Here is a 21,510-nt window from a genome sequence, read left to right on the forward strand (position 1 = left end):
AGGAAAAGAGGTCGTTCACTGGATGATATGGAAAAAGGATGGGATGGACAGCTAGCTGGTTCCATCGATTGGGAGGGAAAGGGTTCAAATTTGGTCTCAGATATTTCCTAGTTGGGTGACCCTGACCAAGTCATTTAGCCCCCACCTTAACTCCTTACCACTCTTTTGCCTTGGAACAGTATTGATTCTAAAATGGAAGGTAAGGGTTTAAAAAAAACAAAGAAGGATGGGAATATTCCATTTCATGCCCAGAGGGGAAGTGAAGGGATAGATGGGTAGAATTAAGACCATCCAGTTCCTTTTTCACCAAATTGCTTGGTAATGACCATTAATCCTGATACCAAACTCACAACTAGGGGAGTGCGACAAGAGTTTTGTCTCAGGGCACTGACATTTATAGGACACTGACAGCACTTTTTGAAGTAACTAAGCTTAAAGCCTAGTTAGCAAAAATAGAAAATAAAACTCAGAGACTCCCAGAAAGGCACCCTAAAGAAGAGCTTTGCCCATCCCTGGCCCCCACTCCTCTGCCTCCCAGATTTTCTCTCTCTCCGCCACGTGGGGTTGCCCTGAGGTCAGGAGCTCACTTGTCCCAGAAGAACTAGCTAGAGCTCTGACCTTCTTTTCCTTCAGCTCCCCCAGTGAGGATCTTTGACCCGCTCCTCCCTTCCTTCCTGGGCAGGTGTTGGGTGCCCAGCACAGTAAAGCTCACCAGCACTGGTCTTAGAAAAGCACACAGGTTTATTGCATATCAATCTCATGTATAAATTCATCATAGCATTGGAAAGATTACATTTGGTATACATTCCTAATCTACAAGCTTACCCTCAAAATCAGCTTTTCCTAGTCAATTATTTTAAAGGAATTTCTCTACACAAGTACATTTGTCTTTATCACAAGCATCAAAATGAAATTTTGCAAAAAAAAAATCGCTCATTTTTATTATTTTCTACACTTCATATCTTCTTTTTAAAATCTCATTTATTCTCCCACAAGCGTTTTCATATTAATTAAGAACTGCCCTCCCCCCTGTCATCCGAGCAGTTCCTGATCTCTAGTCCTGGACGTTGAACCTAATCACATATACATAAGTGCATCTACGGAATTTTTTTTTCTGTTTTTAATAAAAATTTCACAAACAGACACGATAATGACTGCTAAACACAAGTCATGCACAGTTTACTTATAAACATAACCGAAGCAATATACAATCCGAAGTGAAACGGGACAAGCACCATCCGCTTTCTCAATGGTTTTGAAACATTATATGAGAACCAGACATTTACAATTTGATTATTTTTTTTCCCAACACTATACAGTTCTAAAAGAAAAAAAAAAGACAACAACAAAGAACCTTAAATCAAACCGGTCTTGTAACAATGGGGAAAGGAACAACAGAAAATGCCTAAATTCAGGATTCTTACAAGCGCGACATAACTATGTTTTTAAATTAGGGTATTTTTTTTGTTTATTTTATTTTATTTTATTTTTTTTCCTGTAGGCTGGAGAAGACGTCTGGGCAAAAGCATCTCTTGCTTGGAAGAGAATGGCGATTGTAGAAAATGTCGCCGAGAAACCTCTTGAGTGACTGTTCACGAGTGAATTACACATTTGGAAACTTGAGCTGCCTTCTTCGTCTTTTTCCAAAAGTGGTAATCACAAGAATCCATGATAGGCAAAATATAATAATAATAATAATAATAACAATAACAATTATTGAAAAATAGAGGAGGATGAGAGAGAGAGAGAGAGAGAGAGAGAGAGAGAGAGAGAGAGAGAGAGAGGATTGAAAAGGAGCATGGGATCATAGCATTTGGAGCTGGAAGGGACCTTAGAGGTCAGCTCATCCAACCCTCCTCATTTTGCAGATGAGGAAACTGAGGCCTAGACAGATTCAGTGACATGCCCAAGGTCACCGAGCTATTAAGTGGCATCACTGGGATTTGAATCAAGGTCCTTTGACCTAGATCCAGCATTCTTTCTACTGGTCCAGTTTTGCCACCCAGAAAAAAATTTTTTTTAAGTCCTCAGAATAATGCAAGAATGCTTTCATCACAGTATCACTCAGCATAAGAGAGAAAAAAAAATTCATGGCTTTGGAAGAACTGACTACCAACCAGAAACAGTTTTGTCCTCATGTTCCTAATTGAGATCAGAGCATTTGACCACTCAGTCTGTATTAGGTCTTTAACAGGCAGCTAAGGGCAGGATACTCTTCTCCCCAACCCTCCTGGCTATTCCACTCTCTCTTCCATCCCTCCCACCCCAAATTCAGCAAATGCACTAGGGCTGAGCACTTTGAAGTCATTTGGGTAGGAGTAGGCTGGGAAGAGACACCCAAAGCAGTGCTCTGAAGCTTAGAGGCTAATGAAAGGGGACACCGATTTAAGCATGGGCAAGGAGGATAGGGATGGAGGGGGCAGACTTCTGGGCCCTGGGCTGGCAGGTCAAAGCAAGCCCTTCTTTAGCTCTTTCCCTGGAATGGCCTTCTTTCTCATGCCCACTTCTTCCCATCCTGCTCTGCCATCTTCTACATGGTCAGCTAGCCTTGCTCATTACGCTGGAATTCTGGGTTCCAGGACGAGGCTAAAGATTGACCAGGTCAAGGACCAGAACTGGTCAGTTCAGTCAACCCACTGGTATGGCCAATGGCTTTCACTGGATTTGACCCCATTGTCTGGCTGTTGCAAGATCATTCTGGCAGGACTAAATTTGATGCACAAGAAAAGTTAGTAATTGAGGAAAACAGATGCATCATCTCCACTGAGTCACCATAACTGTCTGTCTGGACCACACACTAGGGTAAGCAATGTGGCCCCCTCTCACCATTGTCCTCCTTCATCCCACTAGGAAACATGGTGACCTGGCATCATCTCTGGGCTTTGGGACCATTACATTATGGGCCACCTGAGATAGAAATAACATGAAATTGAAAAAAGATGAAAAGAGACTGGCACGGTCCTTGAACTCTCATCTTGGTGTCCTGGGGTTTCCAGCCCTTTTGAGATTCTACCAGAATCCTTGGTTTCTGAACAGAGGGGCTTGCATTGGTATCTTGTGTACTTGACCTAGAACCATCTGAATGGACGTGGTAAAGAGAAGCTCTCACTTCAGATTGGGGGACTCCAATATTTTTTAGAAAAACAAAACAAAACAAAACATCCCAGGGACAGGAAAATCATAGGAATTAAGTGCTTTCTTTTTAAAGGTTTGAACTCTGGAACGTGGAAGCTCACTAGTAAGCTGAAATCTCACAAGCCCTAATTGTCTCAGAGTGAAAGAAAACAGTTAGTTCAGGGAGTACAATTGTGTGAGCCGGGCTCTTGGGGGGAGGTGAAGAGGAGACATTGTACAGACCATGGAGTTGTCACATAGAAAAAGGATTTGACTTATTCTGCTTAGCCCCAAAGGCCAGAGGCGGAACTGATGGATGGAAATTACAAAGATGGAGGTTTCAACTCTACATAAAAGGGGAAAAAAAAACATCCTAATGATTAGATCTGTCAAAAAATGGAATGAGACTGCCTTTTGGGGGCACGGGGGAGAAGGGAAGAGTGGCTAGTGAGTTCTCTCAAACAAAAAAATGGTTAATTACTTGGTGGGAATGCCAGAGAGGAGAGTCATGCTCTGCCTTCCAGTTAGACTCGATGACTTTGGATGGCCCCTTTGAGTCTGAGAATCTAGCTCAGCAGAAAAGCTGAGTATTTTTACTCTGTCAACAGAGAACAGGAAGAATTAAGTGGTAATGAAAAATGCTAACCCTCATCACTTTTTGATGTTGCCAATATATGTATGGGTGTGTTTAACATTTCTGCCAATAGACTCAACTTTCCTAGAGAGCTCCATGGTCTCCATAAAGGATAAGGAAGTTCCAGCCTTCACCCTCTACCTTAACCCTTTACAGGGAAAAGATTACACTAAGAATCTGCAGAAAAGGGGACTTGTAACTCAAATCAATTTTTACTGAGAGTCCTATCTGGAGCACAGAAATTCCTCCATAGCATCTAATGGGTCTGGCAAAAAGGAAAATCCTCGGGTTCAGGCATGGTTTGATTTGCAAGCTTTGCTCGATGTTGACCAGATCATCCTGTCTCATTCCTATCTTTAGCCTTGCTCTCATCCCCTTGTTTCCCCAAAAGAAGTCATTCCCAACCTGCTAAACTGAGCAAAAAATAAAAATAAAAATAAAGAGAGAGAGAGAGAGACCTATTCACAAAAACGTAATACTTGGAGGGGTGGCTTGAGCTGTTGACAGGCAAACTTATACAAAGAAAGAAAAATGCTGAGGCTCATTATTGTACTTTTTTTTTTAAGAAAGAAAGAAAAACCCCCCAGAATCACTTGGATTCTGATCTATCAAAGCAAGTTCACCATCAGCTCAAATTCTAGTTCTCTCCCCCTGTAGCTACCATTCTGCCTGACAGATATTTTTATTGCTAAAGTTCAAACATGGACTATTTACAGCTATCATCAATGGTCTTTGTGAATGCATCAGCTGAACTTGAAAACAACAGGAGTCAACCTGATCAAGGTTGTTTCTTTCTTCCTTTTTTCTTTTTTCCATTCCTTTCTATAAATAAACACTGTAAAGTTCTTGGCGATATGGCACTTTTGCCTTGATGGCTGCCCTGGCTAAAAACACCTTGGTTCACAGTTGTCTCTATTTACACTAGACATTTTCTTTTAGAGGACAACCCCCTCCCCTCATCCCCTCCACCTCTCTCTTCTTGTTGGGTCATTAAATTCTTTTTTTTCCTTTCCTTTCTTTCCAAACAATAAAAGAAATAAATAGAACACATCCTAAATGAGACTGTAATCGAAAATCAAATTTAACACAACATATGATTGTCTGGAAAATTGGCAGCAATGACAGTGGGATCAATTAGGGGGTATTTGGCACATTAATTTAAAAAAATTGTCCTACTCCCTGGTTATCAATCATACAACACGCAACCTTAATACACGATTTTGGTCCTTCACTAGATACTTATATTAACATTATTTTTTCACAATGAGGATATCTAATGCCAAAAAAAAAATACTGTTAAGGAAGAAATGAAAAAGAAAAGAATTAGAAAAAAAATTACAAGTTATATACAGATTAAGGTAAATTCCATCAGGAAAAAAATTATTATTTTAAATTGGCCCCTATGGGAATAATTTAAAACCCATTCAAATGGGCAAGTACTGTGGTGCTGAAGGACAGGTGGATGTTCCCAGGAAAGGAATGTTCTAGCTTAAACTCTTAGAGCCTGGCTAACAATGGTGGACACAGTTCCGTTCTTGAGCCGCAGTCTTGCTAAGATCTTGTGCAAACATTGGAAACGGGAGTTAAATAGTGTCTTGTGAATCCGGAGTCCGAGGCACATGTATGAACTTGGCGGCTTAGGAGTCTCTGACCCCCTTGGGGAGCCACGCAGAGAGCAAACTGAAGTGGCTATTTGTTTTTCTTCCAGTCCACATCATAGGGGGTTGAGGAGCAAGACGGAGGGAGCATGGCACAGTTCTAGAGCGACCGAAGAATGGCCAACAGGTCCTGAATCTTGAATAGGAAGGTGGGGACCCAGGGACAACAGAAGCAAGACCCCTTGGATCTCAGGGGAATTCAGCACGTAAGGGTCCAAGGGCCCCCTTTTCACCAGTCCCAGCTGTACCTCTGTGTCCAAACTCATGAAATTTAGGCGCCATGGATGCATTGCCAGTAGACCCCTCCCATTGGACAAAATGAGGGGTTCCCTAGCTCTAGCTACAAGTCACTTAGTGGCAGGCACATCTCTTAGTCCCAACCATGGGGCAGTCCACTGTGCAATGACACCATGTCTAAGAATGGCTCAGGAAGGTCCTTAATTTTTATTCTAGAAGGGGTTTTACAGACGGTCTCCAGGAGCCTTCGTTTTCACTGTCCCATGTGGACAGACAGGATCAGAGAGAGAAAAAAGGGGGCCAGGCGGGGAGGAAGTCCACAGTTGCCCTAAAGGGCTCAGAAGGCATTGGCAATCTGTATGCTTGTGCTTGGGGCTGTTTAGTGTCCAGGAGGGAGCTGATATTTCAAATGAATGCAAAACTATTTGAAAACCCAAACAATTTGCAAGTATTTTACGAATTTTTAAAAAATACTTTTAAAAAATCCATGAGCTCAAAGAGAATCTGGAGCAACAAGATTTCGAAAACAGTTATTTCTGTCCTTTTCATTATATATGAATATATAGAAAAACCAACGACAACTTAAAAGCGATCTATCTCTTTAGAGCCCACCTAGGTCTATCCTTTTCCCTTCACAAGTGCCATTCAGGTTCCCTGAAATGGGCAAATGGCTTTAATTTCAGATTAAAAAGTCTACGAATGTTAGCTGGTCTCTTTGGGAGGGGAATACTGTCTCGCGATTCTAATGAACTAAGGTTTCCATTGCTGTTGTGTGCTCTCACTGTACCCCAGATGAGCTGGGTTTCCAAAAACTATTCTTAGAGATGGTGAAATCCTAGGACTGCTTCAGGGATTCTCTGGGTTCTGAGGTTCAGTTTGAGCAATCAGAGACAAACTAGAGTGGGAAGATTAAAAAACCAAAAAAACAAAAAAACCAAAACCAAACAAACAAAAAAAAAAACCATCGGGCGTTGCAGATCACAGGTGAAGAGTGTATTTCCCCAGCCCAAAGCCTAGAGACTTCCCTGAGGACCTCTGCTCTGTCTTGCGGTTGGCCAGAATTTCTGCGGGGGCATTAATAGCACGGTAGTCTCCTCGCTCTGGACTCTGTCCCCAGTGCCTCCGTGACCTCTCAGAGGTGGTTAATGGAGTTAAAGGCCCCCGTCTCTGATGCTGCTCCCGTCATGTTCAACCAAGCGTCCAGAGAATTCTGGGAGGAAGCGTGAAGAGGAGCGTTTTCAGAAAGGGAGAGCATCATTGCATAAGCCTGGTAGAAAAAGAAAAAGACCACAAGACAGACAAACAGTAAGGGAGATGAGCAAATGGATCTATGTGACATGGAGAGATCCCAGATAGGTGGCCCAGCTCTTCCCTTGGAGACCCCAGCCCCAGCCCACTGCCCAGACAGCCTCACCTTCCCAAGGAGTAGCTATGGAATGAATTTATTCTCCAGGCTCACAGAGCACTTGGTTCTACCTCTCTCCAAGGTACCCATCTAGCATATTGTATACTATTCCAGCTGTTTGTTACTCCTCTTCAACTACAAACCCCATGAGGGCAGGGACCCTACCGTGAGAATTAGACAATCCTGGGTGTAGGAAAATTGTTGGTAGTTGCCAGCAATGTATGTGGGAAAATGGAGAATGGGAAGAGATCTGTTTATCTTAACTCTGCAGGGACTCCCATGAAAGCCAAACCCAAGAGCACTGGGGTTGACGGAATGATGAGAGAAACATTCCCCTCGTCTGTTGTCCCAAACCATCTGTAAAATAATCCAAATCTCTGGGGACAAAGAAGTTCCCTTTCTTCTACTTCTCTGCATTTCCATGTCTGAGCTTAACACAGGGCACATAGTGGTGGCTTACTACCTGTTTACTGACTGAATGTTTACCTCAGAGCCCTTAGTATGATTTCTAAAACTGCCTTCTTGGGGAATGTGATCAAACTTATAGGGGGAAACAAGAAGAAACAAAACATTTCCTGTCTGCTCTTACAAGGGATGTCCTCAGCAGGGTTAGTATCGAGACAAAAGACAGACATGCAAATGGCTTGTGCCGAGCCCCCATCTGTGTTCTCCTCTCAACTTGCCTAGACAGACAAAGTAACTTCAACCTGACATTCCATTAGCTCCTGCCCTTGGATGGGTCTTGCATAGAACATGAAAAAGAAATCATCCCCACACTCTAGATCTTAGACAGGGAGTGAACTTCAAAATATAGGCAATATGTTTGGAAAACAAAATCCCTTAGGTCAATCCATCCCTCAAGGACATGCAAATTTGTTGGTGTGGGAACTCCTTCCATTGATACACTTTATCACCTATCTTTAGTCTACTGGCTTAGTGAGTGGAATGAGGCTCAGAGAGCTTGTCCAGCATCAAACAGACAGTATCTGAGATGGGATTTGAACCCAGATTTTCTTGACTCTAAGTCTAGAACTCTATTATACCTCTCAAATGGCTTCTCTCTCTCTTTCTCTTTTTTCTTCTTCTAAAACCTTTACCTTCTACCTTAGAAAGTATCCATTCTAAGGTAAAAGAACCTTATGGGCTAGGCAATTGGGGTTAATTGACTTGCCCAAGGTCACACAGCTAGGAGGTCAGATTTGAACCCAGGTTCAAGACTCTAGGTTACCAAAATGCTTAAATGAATACAACATTGATGTCATTTGCTCTGATGCCTGTCCTATTTTGCTTTTTTCCCCCTCCTTATCTCTGGTACCCACAGGACGCATCTGCATCTGCTTTTAGAGAAGGACTAAATGAGAAGACATTTGGAACTTCTTTTCATAAAAGATCCTAAATACGTTTAAGGTAGAGATGCTGTTTACAGTTGTCCCCTTTCCTGGAAACTGTACAACCCCTGATCTTAATGCCATTTTGAGGTTGCCTTGGACCAAACACAGTTGGCTAGAAAGTAGGCATTTCCACAATCCAAAACATTTGCTAATTGTTGGCTCCCCCCCCCCCAAGAACAAATAATGAAAGAAAGAGACATGAAAAGAATAAGACAAAAGGCAAACTTCCCAAATATTCCAATTTTATGCCAGGAACAGAGTCTTATTTTTGGAAGACCAGCTTAGATTGTCATGGAGAGTAGAGTGGCCAGCTGGTGATGAAAAATTTGGCCATGGCAACCCACAAAACAGGGAAAAAATGAAAACCAAAACTCTATAATAAAAGTGCACTATAATAAAAAATGGCAGAATGGTGGGACAGGGGCACAGAATGTGAGGAATCACACCACTTTTAGACCATCAACAGCCTTAATTTTGATCCCTTTGGTAAAATGAAAGTCACAAGGGATAGGCGGGCATTCGCATCCATGGAGAGAACTCGGAAACGGAGGAGATCACAGATCTAGCACTTCACTACAACACAGGTGTAGTTAGAATTTAGGATTTCATTTTATCGGAGTTGATCCATGAAGAGACAGCATGGCAAATTGGCTAAGGGTCAAGAAAACCCGTGTTCAAATTCTGCTGTGTGATTTTAGGCAAGCCCATCACCTCTTATCATCCTAGGTAATAAAGGCTCAAGCCTGTGAGTTTCAGAGAATGGTGCCAACTTGAATGGTAGTGGGGATTTCCTCATCCAAGGGGTCCATATACCAATAAAATCATAGCGCCAGACCCTATCCTACACCCCAGGGTCACTACAAACAATAATAGGGCAAGGAGACCATCCTCGGACCCTCTGGCCAAAGGCCAGGGTTCTAAAAAAGGATTTTCAAGCTGTAAACTGGCAACACAATAGGAATGGGTCTCAGGGCAGTCTGGTGGGAACCCAAGAAGTGTCTAGTCATGGACCCCGGTGGGAGGGGAGGGGAGGAGGCAGGCGTGATGCTCAGAGAGAGAGATATACCTACCTGGTTTTTAGCCTGCCTGTACAAGGTTTGTTTTATTGCCTCAGAGTCTAAGGTGGAATTAAACACATCTTTAACTTCAAATGCTTCCTCAGCCGCTTTGCGGAGATCCAGCCCCTTCCCAAAATTCGGCATCTGCTCCAAATCTAACAGGCCGGCTTCTTCCTCCTCCATACACCTGTACCAAGGACCAGGGGGAGGGAAGGGGGTGACCTGTTTGTTAGCTGGTCTGGCCTTGGAGGGCTTTCACTGATGCCCGCATGGCTGACTCGGTGCCTGCATGCATATCCCCCAGAGCTTCCACAAGCCACATGCACATAGAGACAGACACGCAGACACATGGACTGGAAGCTACACAAACACACGTACATGTACACGGGATGCAGGGGAGGGGGCACATGAACAGAAATCCAAAGGAAAGAAGGATGGGCACTCACCCTGCCAGCACCCGGGCCATGCCCTCAGGTTGCCTGAGAGCTCGGATTTAGATGTCTGGGGTCTGGCTGGGCTGGTTGATGGATAACCAGCCCTTAATTACTTTGGGAACCTAATGTAGTTCTTAATGGAAGCCTGGGACTCACATTCCCAGGGGTGGGGAGTTCTGCTGTGATTTGCTGGGAAATAGAATCTATTCCCAGGGTTTCCTGATGGGAACTCCTGGAATGGCCCTAAGGGTAATGGAGGCAGTGGACGGTGCCGAAAGAGATGCCAGAAACAGGCTCTGTCCTCAGCCTGTTGGAAAAGCTGCAGAACCCAGGCTCTTACACTAGATTCTGTCCGCTTTGTGAGTTGGCACAACCTCTTTTGGAAGGGTGCTGTGATGAGCCCCAATCAGTGGGGAGCCCCTTCCCTTCCTATCCCCTACAAACTCTAAGACTGAGTTTCAAATCACTGGAAGTATTTAAGGGAGGCATTTGGATGACTCGGAAACACAGAATCTCAGAATCTTGGCATTGGAAGGGACCTTGGAGATCATCTAGTCCAATCGACATCTGAATCAGAAATCCCCCTATGGCATCTTGAAAAGTGGCCACCCAGTCTTGGATCCAAGGCCTCCAGCGAAGGGAAATCCTTCACATCTTGAGGCAACTTACTCTACTTTTGGAGGGTTCTAATCCATAGAAAACTTCCCCCCTGTCCTGAGATTGATCTGATATGGGTTAAGGCAACTCACTCTATTTTTGGAGGGTTCTAATTGATAGGAAACTTCCCCCTGTCCTGAGATTGATCTGATATGGATTAAGGCAACTCACTCTACTTTTGGAGGGTTCTAATCGAAAGGAAACTTCCCCCCTGTCCTGAGATTGATCTGATATGGGTTAAGGCAACTCACTCTATTTTTGGAGGGTTCTAATCGAAAGGAAACTTCCCCCCTGTCCTGAGATTGATCTGATATGGGTTAAGGCAACTCACTCTACTTTTGGAGGGTTCTAATCGAAAGGAAACTTCCCCCTGTCCTGAGATTGATCTGATATGGATTAAGGCAACTCACTCTACTTTTGGAGGGTTCTAATCGAAAGGAAACTTCCCCCCTGTCCTGAGATTGATCTGATATGGGTTAAGGCAACTCACTCTACTTTTGGAGGGTTCTAATCGAAAGGAAACTTCCCCCTGTCCTGAGATTGATCTGATATGGGTTAAGGCAACTCACTCTACTTTTGGAGGGTTCTAATCGAAAGGAAACTTCCCCCTGTCCTGAGATTGATCTGATATGGATTAAGGCAACTCACTCTACTTTTGGAGGGTTCTAATCGAAAGGAAACTTCCTCCCTGTCCTGAGATTGATCTGATATGGGTTAAATGGACTCAGGAGTCCTTTATCCCAGACTGAAAGCTGGAGGAGACCTTAGAAGTCATCTAAACTCCTTATTTTATGGCTGGGGAAACTGAGTCTCAGGGAAGGGAAAGGATCCTAGAGTTGGAAGGGACTTCAGAGACCATCTAGTCTAAGCCCCTTCTCAGGTCCCTTCTAGAGTAGGGAAATAACTTGCCCAAGGACACATGGGTGCTTCAAGGCTACAAGTCATCAGGGCTTTTGAAGAGGTCAGGAGCTTCCATTAATTTCCAGGTGAGCGTGTTCTCCTGCTCATCATCCCAACCTTGGCTTGATTTATGCAGAATTCTCAATCTTCTGCCAATCTTTGCCAACAACTATGTTAGCTATGGCTGGTTCCATAGCTCTCAAACACTCCTCTAGGTATGGGGCTTCATCTTAAGTCATAATCCTGGCTTTGAACTTAGTCTCTGGAGAACTCTTTATAAATTTTGTTCAATAACCAAACCATTGAAATCCACATGTAATTGCAGTTGGAGCACCAGAGGAGATGATTGATCAAGAAAACTGGAATTGGTCACTGGTTTACAGACTTCCAGATTTAGTGCAAAAAAGGGCCATTTGGGACAAGGGTGGCTAACACTCTAATTTTACAGATGAGGAGTGTGAGACCCAGAAAAAGTGAAGTGACTCACTCAGGGGCACACAGATAGTGAGTGTCTGAGGCAGGGTTTGAATCTGGGGCTTCTTGGCTCCACGTCTAGTCTTGGACGTTGGCCAGAGGCCAAGGCAATAGGAAGGAGGTGGGATATCCAAGGATTTTCTAGCTCTGGTATTTTCACTGGTAATTATTGACAATATCTAACTTGCAGACGGTCCTTGGCCATCTTAGCTCTCTCCTCTTATCCTTCCAGGGACTGGCCTAATGTTCCTAGCTTTGTCAGAATTTAACCAGCAGGAGGCAGGACAGAAAAGATGCTGCTGCTATCAGATAACTCTTAGTTCTCCATACTAGCATGGGGTACCTCCTACCTCTTATGCCTCATTGGAAATGCTTGCCTTTTCCTTGAATTGAGCCTAAGGACCAATTTAGGGGGACCTTTTCTGTGGGGAAAGAATGCCAGAGCTAGGGGAAACCTGTATGTGATAGTGGATAAAGAATTGGATTTGGATTTGGGAAGACCTGGGTTTGAATTCTACCTAATACACCCTAAACAGATCACAAGCTCAGTTTTCCCCTTCTTTAAATGGGGACCATGAAACAGCAAGGCGGGTCAGTTGCTAGAGAGCTAGTCCTGGAGATGGGAGGTCCTGGGTTCAAATGTGGCCTCAAACACTTCCTAGCTGTGTGATCCTGGGCAAGTCACTTAATCCCAAATTGCATAATCCTTTACCACTCTGTTATTTAGTATCAATTCAAAGATGGAAGGTAAGGGTCTATTTAAATAATGATAATAATAATAATATGAGGATCAGAATAGCACCAATTTCATAAGATGATTGTGAGGGTTAAATGAGATAATCTGTGTTAAGTTTTTGGAAACCTTAATCAAATTAATGTTAACTATTATTATTGTTATTGCTCAAGTTTTGGCTCTGCTCCCCATTCATTATCTATGGAAATTTAAGTCAATCACTTTCCTTCTCTGACTTTAAGTTTCTCTCCCATAAGATGAGGGGGTTGGACTAGATAATATCTAAGGACTCTTTCAGCTCCAATTCCATGATTCCATGCAGTTAGTTGGGCCATTAGTCTTTGAATTTCCCTTCTGTGGCAGTATCTCTTAACGCTTCCCTTTAGAGGGTAGAAACTATGATGGAAATGAAGACTTAAATCAAGTTGGAAGTAAGGCAGATTCATGGGCCAAAAGATAAAGTGAATTTGGCCCCTTTGGCTTGTCAATCAAGCCTTCCCTCCCCACCCCATTCCTCACCCCCAGCCACCCTGGATGGAGTCAGAGCCCACCAGGCCCCCATGGGTATCTCCAGAAGAATGGTGGCACCAACCTTCTTGTGTGATCAAAGCTCATGCTGAGTGATGTGGGCTCTTCATCCTCCTCATCCTCATAGGCTCCTTGGGGCTCTGTTGTGGGAGAGACTGTCTCATCCTGGGACTTCCCTGTCAGACTGTCATCATCTTCCTCCTCCAACTCTTCCTCTTCTTCATCTACATCCTCTGACTTTTCATTGGCTAAGCCATGGCACTGAGAATTGCTATCGATGTCCTGAATTTCTGGCCTGAAAGAACAGGGACAAAAATAGGGCATTTCAGAGGTAGGGCATTGGCCACGGTCATTTCTACTGGTCTCCCTTTCAGCCCAGATGGATCAGCCTCAATTGGATCTTCTCTCTACCCCAGAGGAGGTCAGAGTGGGAGGGACCTTAGAACAGGGAATATTAAAGCTAGAAGGCACTTAAAATGCAGGTCAGATCTGGGATTAGAACAGAAAAAGTCAGAGCTAGGATGGATTTTAGAACAGAAAAGGTCAGAGTTGGGATTAGAGAAGGACAAAGCTGGGAGGGTCTTTAGAACAGAGTCTAGAGTTGGGATTAGAACCAAGAAGGTCAGAGTTGGGAGGAACTTTAGAATAGAGAAGGACAAAGCTGGGAGGGTCTTTAGAACAGAGTCCAGAGTTGGGATTAGAACTGAGGTCAGAGCTGGAGGAACTTTAGAATAGAGAAGGACAAAACTGGGAGGGTCTTTAGAACAGAGTCCAGAATTGGGATTAGAACCAAGAAGGTCAAAGTTGGGAGGAACCTTAGAATAGAGAAAGACAAAGCTGGGAGGGTCTTTAGAACAGAGTCCAGAGTTGGGATTAGAACTGAGAAGGTCAGAGCTGGGAGGGTATTTTAGGTCATGGAATATTAGATCAAGGAATGGCTAGAGGAACATAAATGACCAGAGCTTGAAAGGAGGCACAGAATTTAGAGAATAAAATGTCTGAAATAGAAGAGAATTTACTCTCCAGAATGTTATCCCCAGAAGGGTCTTTAGAAGCTTTCCACTCCAATCGTATTTATGCCAATGCTGCTCACAGTGCATAGACACAACCTTAGTGTGTCGTGAAGAAAAAATACACCTGGGGCAGGGCAAGAAGCATCTGGTTTGGGTTTATGCTGTATGGATCCAAATTTCTTGCATAGTTATCACCTGCCCATGGGACTAGAGTTGCAAGGAAACTCATCATTCCTCAAAGAGTTATGAAGAAAAGACTTTGTAAACCTCAAAATGTCAAAGAGAAAGGAATATTTTAATACTAGGATGGCAAGGAAATGGAACAATATGGGTGTCCTGTTAGCTCCTTCAATGGATTAAGTTTCCGGCACAAAAGAAGTCTTAAAAACACCGAAACCAAACCAAGAGGCCCTGGTTCTCAGGGCTGCCTTTTGTCACCCAGTCTAAACATATCAGGAGTGTGTTTGTTTTAGAGAATTGTGATTGATTTTCCTCTAGAGAATGGACAAACCCTCCTGGTTCTCTGTAGCCAGCCTGGGCGAGAGTCCTTGCATTTGGGCTAGATTTTTTTTTCTCCAAACCAACATTAGTCAAAGTTGAAAGATTCCTCATTTCCTCCAGGAAATGCCACCAGAGGGTTTGTTTTGCTGTAGCTCACAGTTTTAACCTAAAACTACATTGAAGACTCGATTTCTGCCTTTGCACAGTTATATCTGGTACTGAGCTTGAGCAGAGGTCTCAGCCACTCCATGTGTGTGTTTTTGCATTGTGTGCATGTATGTATCAGATAATGAGATTGAGTAGGGATCTCAATCACTTCATATGTGTATTTGTGCATGTATGTATCAGATGAGTTTGAGTTGGGGTCTCAATCATTCCATATGTGTATCTGTGCATGTATGTGCATATATGTATCAGATGAGTTTGAGTTGGGGGTCTCAATCACCCTATATGTGTATTTGTGCGTGTATGTGCATGTGTGTATCAGATGAGTTTGAGTTGGGGGTCTCAATCACCCCATATGTGTATTTGTGCATGTATGTGCATGTGTGTATCAGATGAGTTTGAGTTGGGGGTCTCAATCACCCCACATGTGTATTTGTGCATGTATGTGTATGCATGTATCAGATGAGCTTGAGTTGGGGTCTCAGCCACTCCATATGTGTATTTGTGCATGTGTGTGCATGTATGCATCAGATAATGAGCTTGAGTTGGGGTCTCAGCCACTCCATATGTGTATTTGTGCACGTATGTGCATGCATGTATCAGATAATGAGCTTGAGTTGGGGTCTCAGCCACTCCATATGTGTTTGTATGTAAGTATGTGTATATGGATATATCAGATAATGAGCTTGAGTAGAGGTCTCAGCCACTTTATGTATGTTTGTGCACATGTGTGCATGTATGCATACATGTATACATGTGTCAGATACTGAGCTTGAGCAGAGGTCTCCATGTGTGTGTTTGTACGTGTGTATGGATGTATCAGATAATGACCTTGAGTAGGGCTTCAGCCACCTATGTGTGTTTGTGCATGTGTGTGCATGCATGTATATATGGGTGTATCAGACACTGAGCTTGAGCAGAGGTCTCAGCCACTCCTTGTTTGTGCATGTGTATGCATGCATATATATGTATGTATACACACATTGGATATTGAGTTAGATTAGAGGTCTCAACCACTCCATCCGTGTATTTGTTTATGTGTGTACACACGTGCATGTCTACATGTATGTATTGGAAGGAAGTACCTGGAAAACGTTTAGAACAGGAATTCTTAATGTTTTGGGGGGATCAGTCTGGCAAAGTCTCTGGATTCCTCCTCAGAATGTCTTATAATAAATGACAAAAGATTATGAAAGAAACGAATTCTGTCAAACTAGATTTCTGAAGTCTTGAAGAAGTCCGACTTGAAAATGTGCCATTTGGCAGCTACAGACGGAGCCCAAAGAGGGGCTAGGTGAGAGCGGGCTCCCGGAGAACCCCAGGCTAAGGGGATGGGCGCGATGTGGCCCAGGACTCCCCCGCCGCCGCTCGGGGCTGCCCCCTCTCTGCTCCGCCGCCAGCGGCTCAGGGCCAGGCCGTCAGCCGTCGCTCTGCGGCGTACACCCCGCCCGGATGGAATAACTCCGGGAGAAAAAGAAAGCGTCTTTTGTTCCAGTCGTTCTCTCAGTCCCCCTTATCTGACAATTCATCTGTTTAATAATTGAAAGAGTGTGGAGAGCTTCGTGGAGGGGGTGCGGGCTGGTGGCAGCCCTTTGCAGTTCAGCGTGTGCGCGTGCGTGCGTGCGCACACCTAGGCGCTTCTGCTCGCTTGCGCACTCCGATCTATGCCAGGAGAGCCGTCCGCGGCTGGTGTCGGCGGCAGAGAGGGAAAACGAGCGGGTTAAGGACTGAGCCTTCTCCACGCTCTCCAGTTCTAGAAGCTAGGCGGGAGTTTCCACGAGGTCTGGGGGCCCGATCCCAGGTGTTTGCACAGGAAATTGCTGCCTGATAATGACTCTCTGATGAAATGCAAGCCCATCCAATTCAAGCCCCCTTTGAAATCTCAACAGTTCCATCTTTATTAATGACCACCCGCGGACGCGATGGAGACGCAGCCTCTTGACTAAACAAACAAGAGGGTAATGGATGGGTTTGTCAATTATTGTTCCTCCTGCATTAATTAGCTGACACTTGGGCTTTTTGGTTGCTTTTCTAAGACAGCTAAGATTCCGATCTCTTGGAGAAAGCGGCGTTCCTGCATGAAAGCTGAGAATCCGAGCCGCTAAAGTTACTATCAGTCGGCTAAACACAGACGTTCTGGTTCCCAGAAAGCTGGTTCTTCTCGACGTTCTCCATGTTTCTGACCCAGCTACTGTGCATTATTTCAATCAATTCCTTCACACAGCACCCATGGGAAACGTCCCTACAATGCTCAATGCACTCTGCTAGGCACTGGAGGGAGAGACAAAGATGAAGAAGCCATCGAATACTTCGGAGCCTCATGATTTCACCAGTTACCTAATCTCAGAATTGTTTCATTCTGCAATGAATTTTTAGGGTCGCTTAGGCTTTTAAAACCCCCTTATCTTAGCATCAATACGGGGTATGGGTACCAAGGCAGAAGGGCTAAGTAATGGGGGTGAAGTGACTTGCCCAGGGTCACACAGCTAGTGAATGTAGAGTAGGGAGCCCACATCCCCTTCTCCCTGCAGGGCTTCCTCAGGATTTGGAAAGCATCCTTAGTACTCTATGGTGATGACAGTAAAGCACTAACTCTACCAGTCACCACCAAGCTAGGTAGCTCTTTTTTTTTTTTTTTAAACCCTTACCTTCCGTCTTGGAGTCAATACTGTGTATTGGCTCCAAGGCAGAAGAATGGTAAGGGCTAGGCAATGGGGGTCAAGTGACTTGCCCAGGGTCACACAGCTAGGAAGTGGCTGAGGCCAGATTTGAACCTAGGACCTCCCATCTCTAGGCCTGGCTCTCAATCCACTGAGCTACCCAGCTGCCCCCTAGGTAGCTCTTAAAAAAAGAGCCTGAAACGGGCAGCTAGGTGGTTCAGTGGATAGAGATGGAAGGTCCTGGGATCAAATCTCACCTCTGACACTTCCTAGCTGGGTGACCCAGGGCAAGTGACTAAACACCATTGCCAAGCCCAGACTGCCCTTCTGCTTTGAAGTCTATACTTCGTATTTACTCTAAGACAGAAGGTAAGGACTTAAAGAATGTAAGCTCCTCCAGGGCAGGGATAGTCTTGTCTTTCTATCCCCTGGCACATGGCAGGTACTTGAACCAAATGGCATTAAATATGAAGGAGCCATTGGGAGGAGCTGAGGCAAAACACAACTCACTGCAAATGAGTCTTGAATAGCACAGAAACACCAAAGGGCTTCTGGGCTTCAGGAAAATCAGAATGCTGTGTGTGTGTGTGTGTGTGTGTGTGTGTGTGTCTGTCTGTCTGTGTTGGGGTGAGAGCAAGGGCTGATGATGTGAAGGCTTGACTCCTTTGATGATGATGTGACCAAGGGACAAACCACTGAATTTCTCTGAGCCATGGAAAATTTTCTAAGGCTTATCTACTAAATTAGAGAAAGGCTGCTGTCTGTATTGGTGAAGGAAGATCATGCGGCAGATAAAATTATTGATCCTTGCTATATTAAGGTTCTATGAAAAAAATCAAATGCACAAATACTAGTTTTGAAGGGGAAGGTGGTTATGAGAAATTTCTGGTATTCTGTACTTGTTTAAAAAACAAACAAATAAAAACACTGGGAGTCAAATCCCAGATCTAAGCAAAGAATATGTTTACATATTATATAACAACATGATACATTATATTATATATTTTATAATACAATAACATTATTTTATAATAATAGAATATAACCTATATTATAATACAATATCTTCTATAGTATAATAGAACATATTCTATATTATGACAATATATTATATACTATAATAACATAATATATTCTATATTGTGATAATATAATATAGTCTTTGTTATAATATAATATAGTATATATTGAAATAATACAATATATTCTTTATAATAATATATCTTCTATTATCTACCTATCTATATTATCTATCTATATCTATATATCTATTATATTATATCTATATATATTATTATACATACCATCTATATTATAATAATATATCATATTCTGTTATAACAATATAACATATTCTGTTATAATGTAACATTAATAATGTTATATTGTTGTTATATGTAATATAATGTTATATTATAACATTCTGAGTTATGATAATATAACATTCTATATTATAATAATATAACATATTCTGTTATAATGTAACATTAATAATGTTATATTGTTGTTATATGTAATATAATGTTATATTATAACATACTCTGTGTTATAATAATGTAACATTCTATTCTATATTAATATAACATTCTATATCATATATCATAATAATGTGTTTGTTATATGAAATATGATTATACCACAGATCTTATTTCATTAAAAATAATTCTAAGCCTTTATCTTCTATCTTAGAATTGATACAAGTATTGGTTCCAAGGCAGAAGAGTGGTAAGAGCTAGGCAGTTGGGGTTAAATGACTTATCCAGGGTCACACAGCTAGGAAGTGTCTGAGGTCATATTTGAATCTAAACTTTCTCTCTCCAGGACTGGATAATCAATAATGACAATCAATAGATCTGTTGAGTCCATAGAGTTAGAAAGAATGATGCCCTGTGATGAACTGTGTGGTATATCTTGGATAACTGATCAATAACTGGCTTTCACTGCCATAATCATAAACACAGCAGGAAATGACATTTAGTAGCTTCACATATGGCTAGGAATCATAGTCCTAGAATCAGCCCAGCCAATGACTGAATATTGTGTTCTGCTGCCTAGAAGGATAATTAGGAAATTCTCGAGTCCGTACTCTGTCTGTTCAGTACTTTTGCAAATACTAGTCATTTGCTTGTTTTAACCTAAGTGAACAGTTCTTTAGGGCAGTTAGGTGGTACAGTGTATAGAGTGCTGGGTCTGGAGTCAGGAAGACCTGAGTTAAAAATCTGACCTCAGACATTTATTATTTGTATGACCCTGGGCAAGTCCCTTCATCCAGTTGACCTCAGTTTCCTCATGAATAAAATGAGCTGGAGAAGGAAATGGTAAACCACTCCAGTATTTTTGCCAAGAAAAACCAGTCTGGTTCTGAAAATACATTATTATCTAGAAGCAAAAGAAGATATCTGTGACTTGGATTGATGTTTGAATTTTATAGTAGGAATTGTAGCTTAATTGATATTTTCTTGTAATATTATGACCTATCTATGAAAAATGAATGAATAAAAATAAAAGATTATAAATAAAATATCAATAAGTAACACTTATTTATTAAAATAAACTAATAGAAATACTATATTATATGAAGATATTAAATATATAAATAAATATTCATTATATAAACACATTTATATATTTACATATAGATATAAAATAATATTAATAAAATGGAAATGATTAATCAATAAATTAATAAAATAAAAATAATTTTTTTAAATTAAGCACTAAGTGTCAGCTGTTGTAGATATGAATACAAACTCAAATATAGCACTTGTCCTCAAGGCGCTTATATTCTTTTTTTTTTTTTAACCCTTACTGTCCATCTTAGAATTGATACCAAGTATTGGTTCCAAGATCAGTAAGGGTTGGGTAATGGGGGTTAAGTGACTTGCACAGGGTCACTCAGCTATGAAGTGTCTGAAGTCAGATTTGAACCCAACTCCTTCCAACTCCAGACCTGGTGCTCTATCCACTAAGCTGCCTAGAAGCTCCAAATTTATAGTCTAATAGATGAGAGAACAGATAATACTTAAGCTAAAAACCAAACAAAACCCCCCAAACTAATCATTTTCCATCATAAGAAAATAAACAAAAATTCAATTTAAATAAATACTTCTTTTTCTCTTTTTTTTTTGGACTTTAGCCAATAAAACGTTTATACATGTGGACATATTGACTCTTGGCACAGTTTTCTGCATTATATAGTAAGCCCTTCAGTTCACTCATATGATAAAAACTTATTACATGGCTTACCTTTTATCCGTCAGAGTTGATGCTTGGTTTAGCTCGCTATTTGCAATAAAGTTTCTGATTTCAGAGAAATAGGAATCCTCTTTTTCATCTAAAAGTGCATGGTTGTCTGATTCCGAGTTGGGGGAGGAAGCGCTGGTCCCAAGGTGATTCGTTATGACTCCTGTGTGCTGGCTCACTAAGAACAAAGCATGGATGGGGAAGACAACGGTGAGGAACAATAGCCTTTGGGAGGACTCTGGCTGGATGGAGGCCAGAAATCAGCCAAGGTCCAGCCCAGAGAATTTGGGGCCAACCAAGGAAGCAGGGCTGACCACAGACTTGGGGTGGTTCTTGCTAAATATTTGGAAGAACCTCTGATTGTAGGTTTTAATTTAATGGAAATATTTTTTTGGAGTGGACCAATGGATTCTTAGGAAATTGATGTATCAATATTGTCTCTGCCATTGTCCTTCTTGCCTTTAGTCCCCTCTCTTCCTGCCTTAGCTCAAGAGCCATCACTGACATGAGGTTTTTGCCACCCCCTCCAGTTCCTGATTCCCCCAATTACTCTGCATTCCCCTTTTGTGTTTTTGAAATATTTTTTAATTAATAATCTCCTTTTTGGTAGTCTTATTTATCCATGTTAGCTGTATATTTTGGATGTCATAGGAACACAGACTTAGAGCTGAAAGGGACCTCAGGAGTTGTCCAAGACACCACTGC

General features: G+C 42.3%; 1 protein-coding gene across 1 annotated transcript in view; it reads right to left on the bottom strand.

The window, feature by feature from the left end:
• Positions 1 to 721: 721 nt before the first annotated feature.
• The window catches only part of PRDM16 (PR/SET domain 16), an 86,056-nt gene continuing 65,267 nt past the window's right edge, over positions 722 to 21,510 (bottom strand). The window contains exons 11-14 of the mRNA XM_056826201.1: positions 20,809 to 20,983; positions 13,288 to 13,518; positions 9,510 to 9,684; positions 722 to 6,910 (exon numbers count right to left, since the gene is read on the bottom strand). Of these exons, the coding sequence (XP_056682179.1) occupies positions 6,776 to 6,910; positions 9,510 to 9,684; positions 13,288 to 13,518; positions 20,809 to 20,983 (716 nt within the window). The 3' untranslated portion in view covers positions 722 to 6,775. The remainder of the gene's footprint in view (positions 6,911 to 9,509; positions 9,685 to 13,287; positions 13,519 to 20,808; positions 20,984 to 21,510) is intronic.

The sequence above is a fragment of the Monodelphis domestica genome, chromosome 4 (assembly GCF_027887165.1).
Source record: "Monodelphis domestica isolate mMonDom1 chromosome 4, mMonDom1.pri, whole genome shotgun sequence".
Classification (NCBI taxonomy): Eukaryota; Metazoa; Chordata; class Mammalia; order Didelphimorphia; family Didelphidae; genus Monodelphis; species Monodelphis domestica.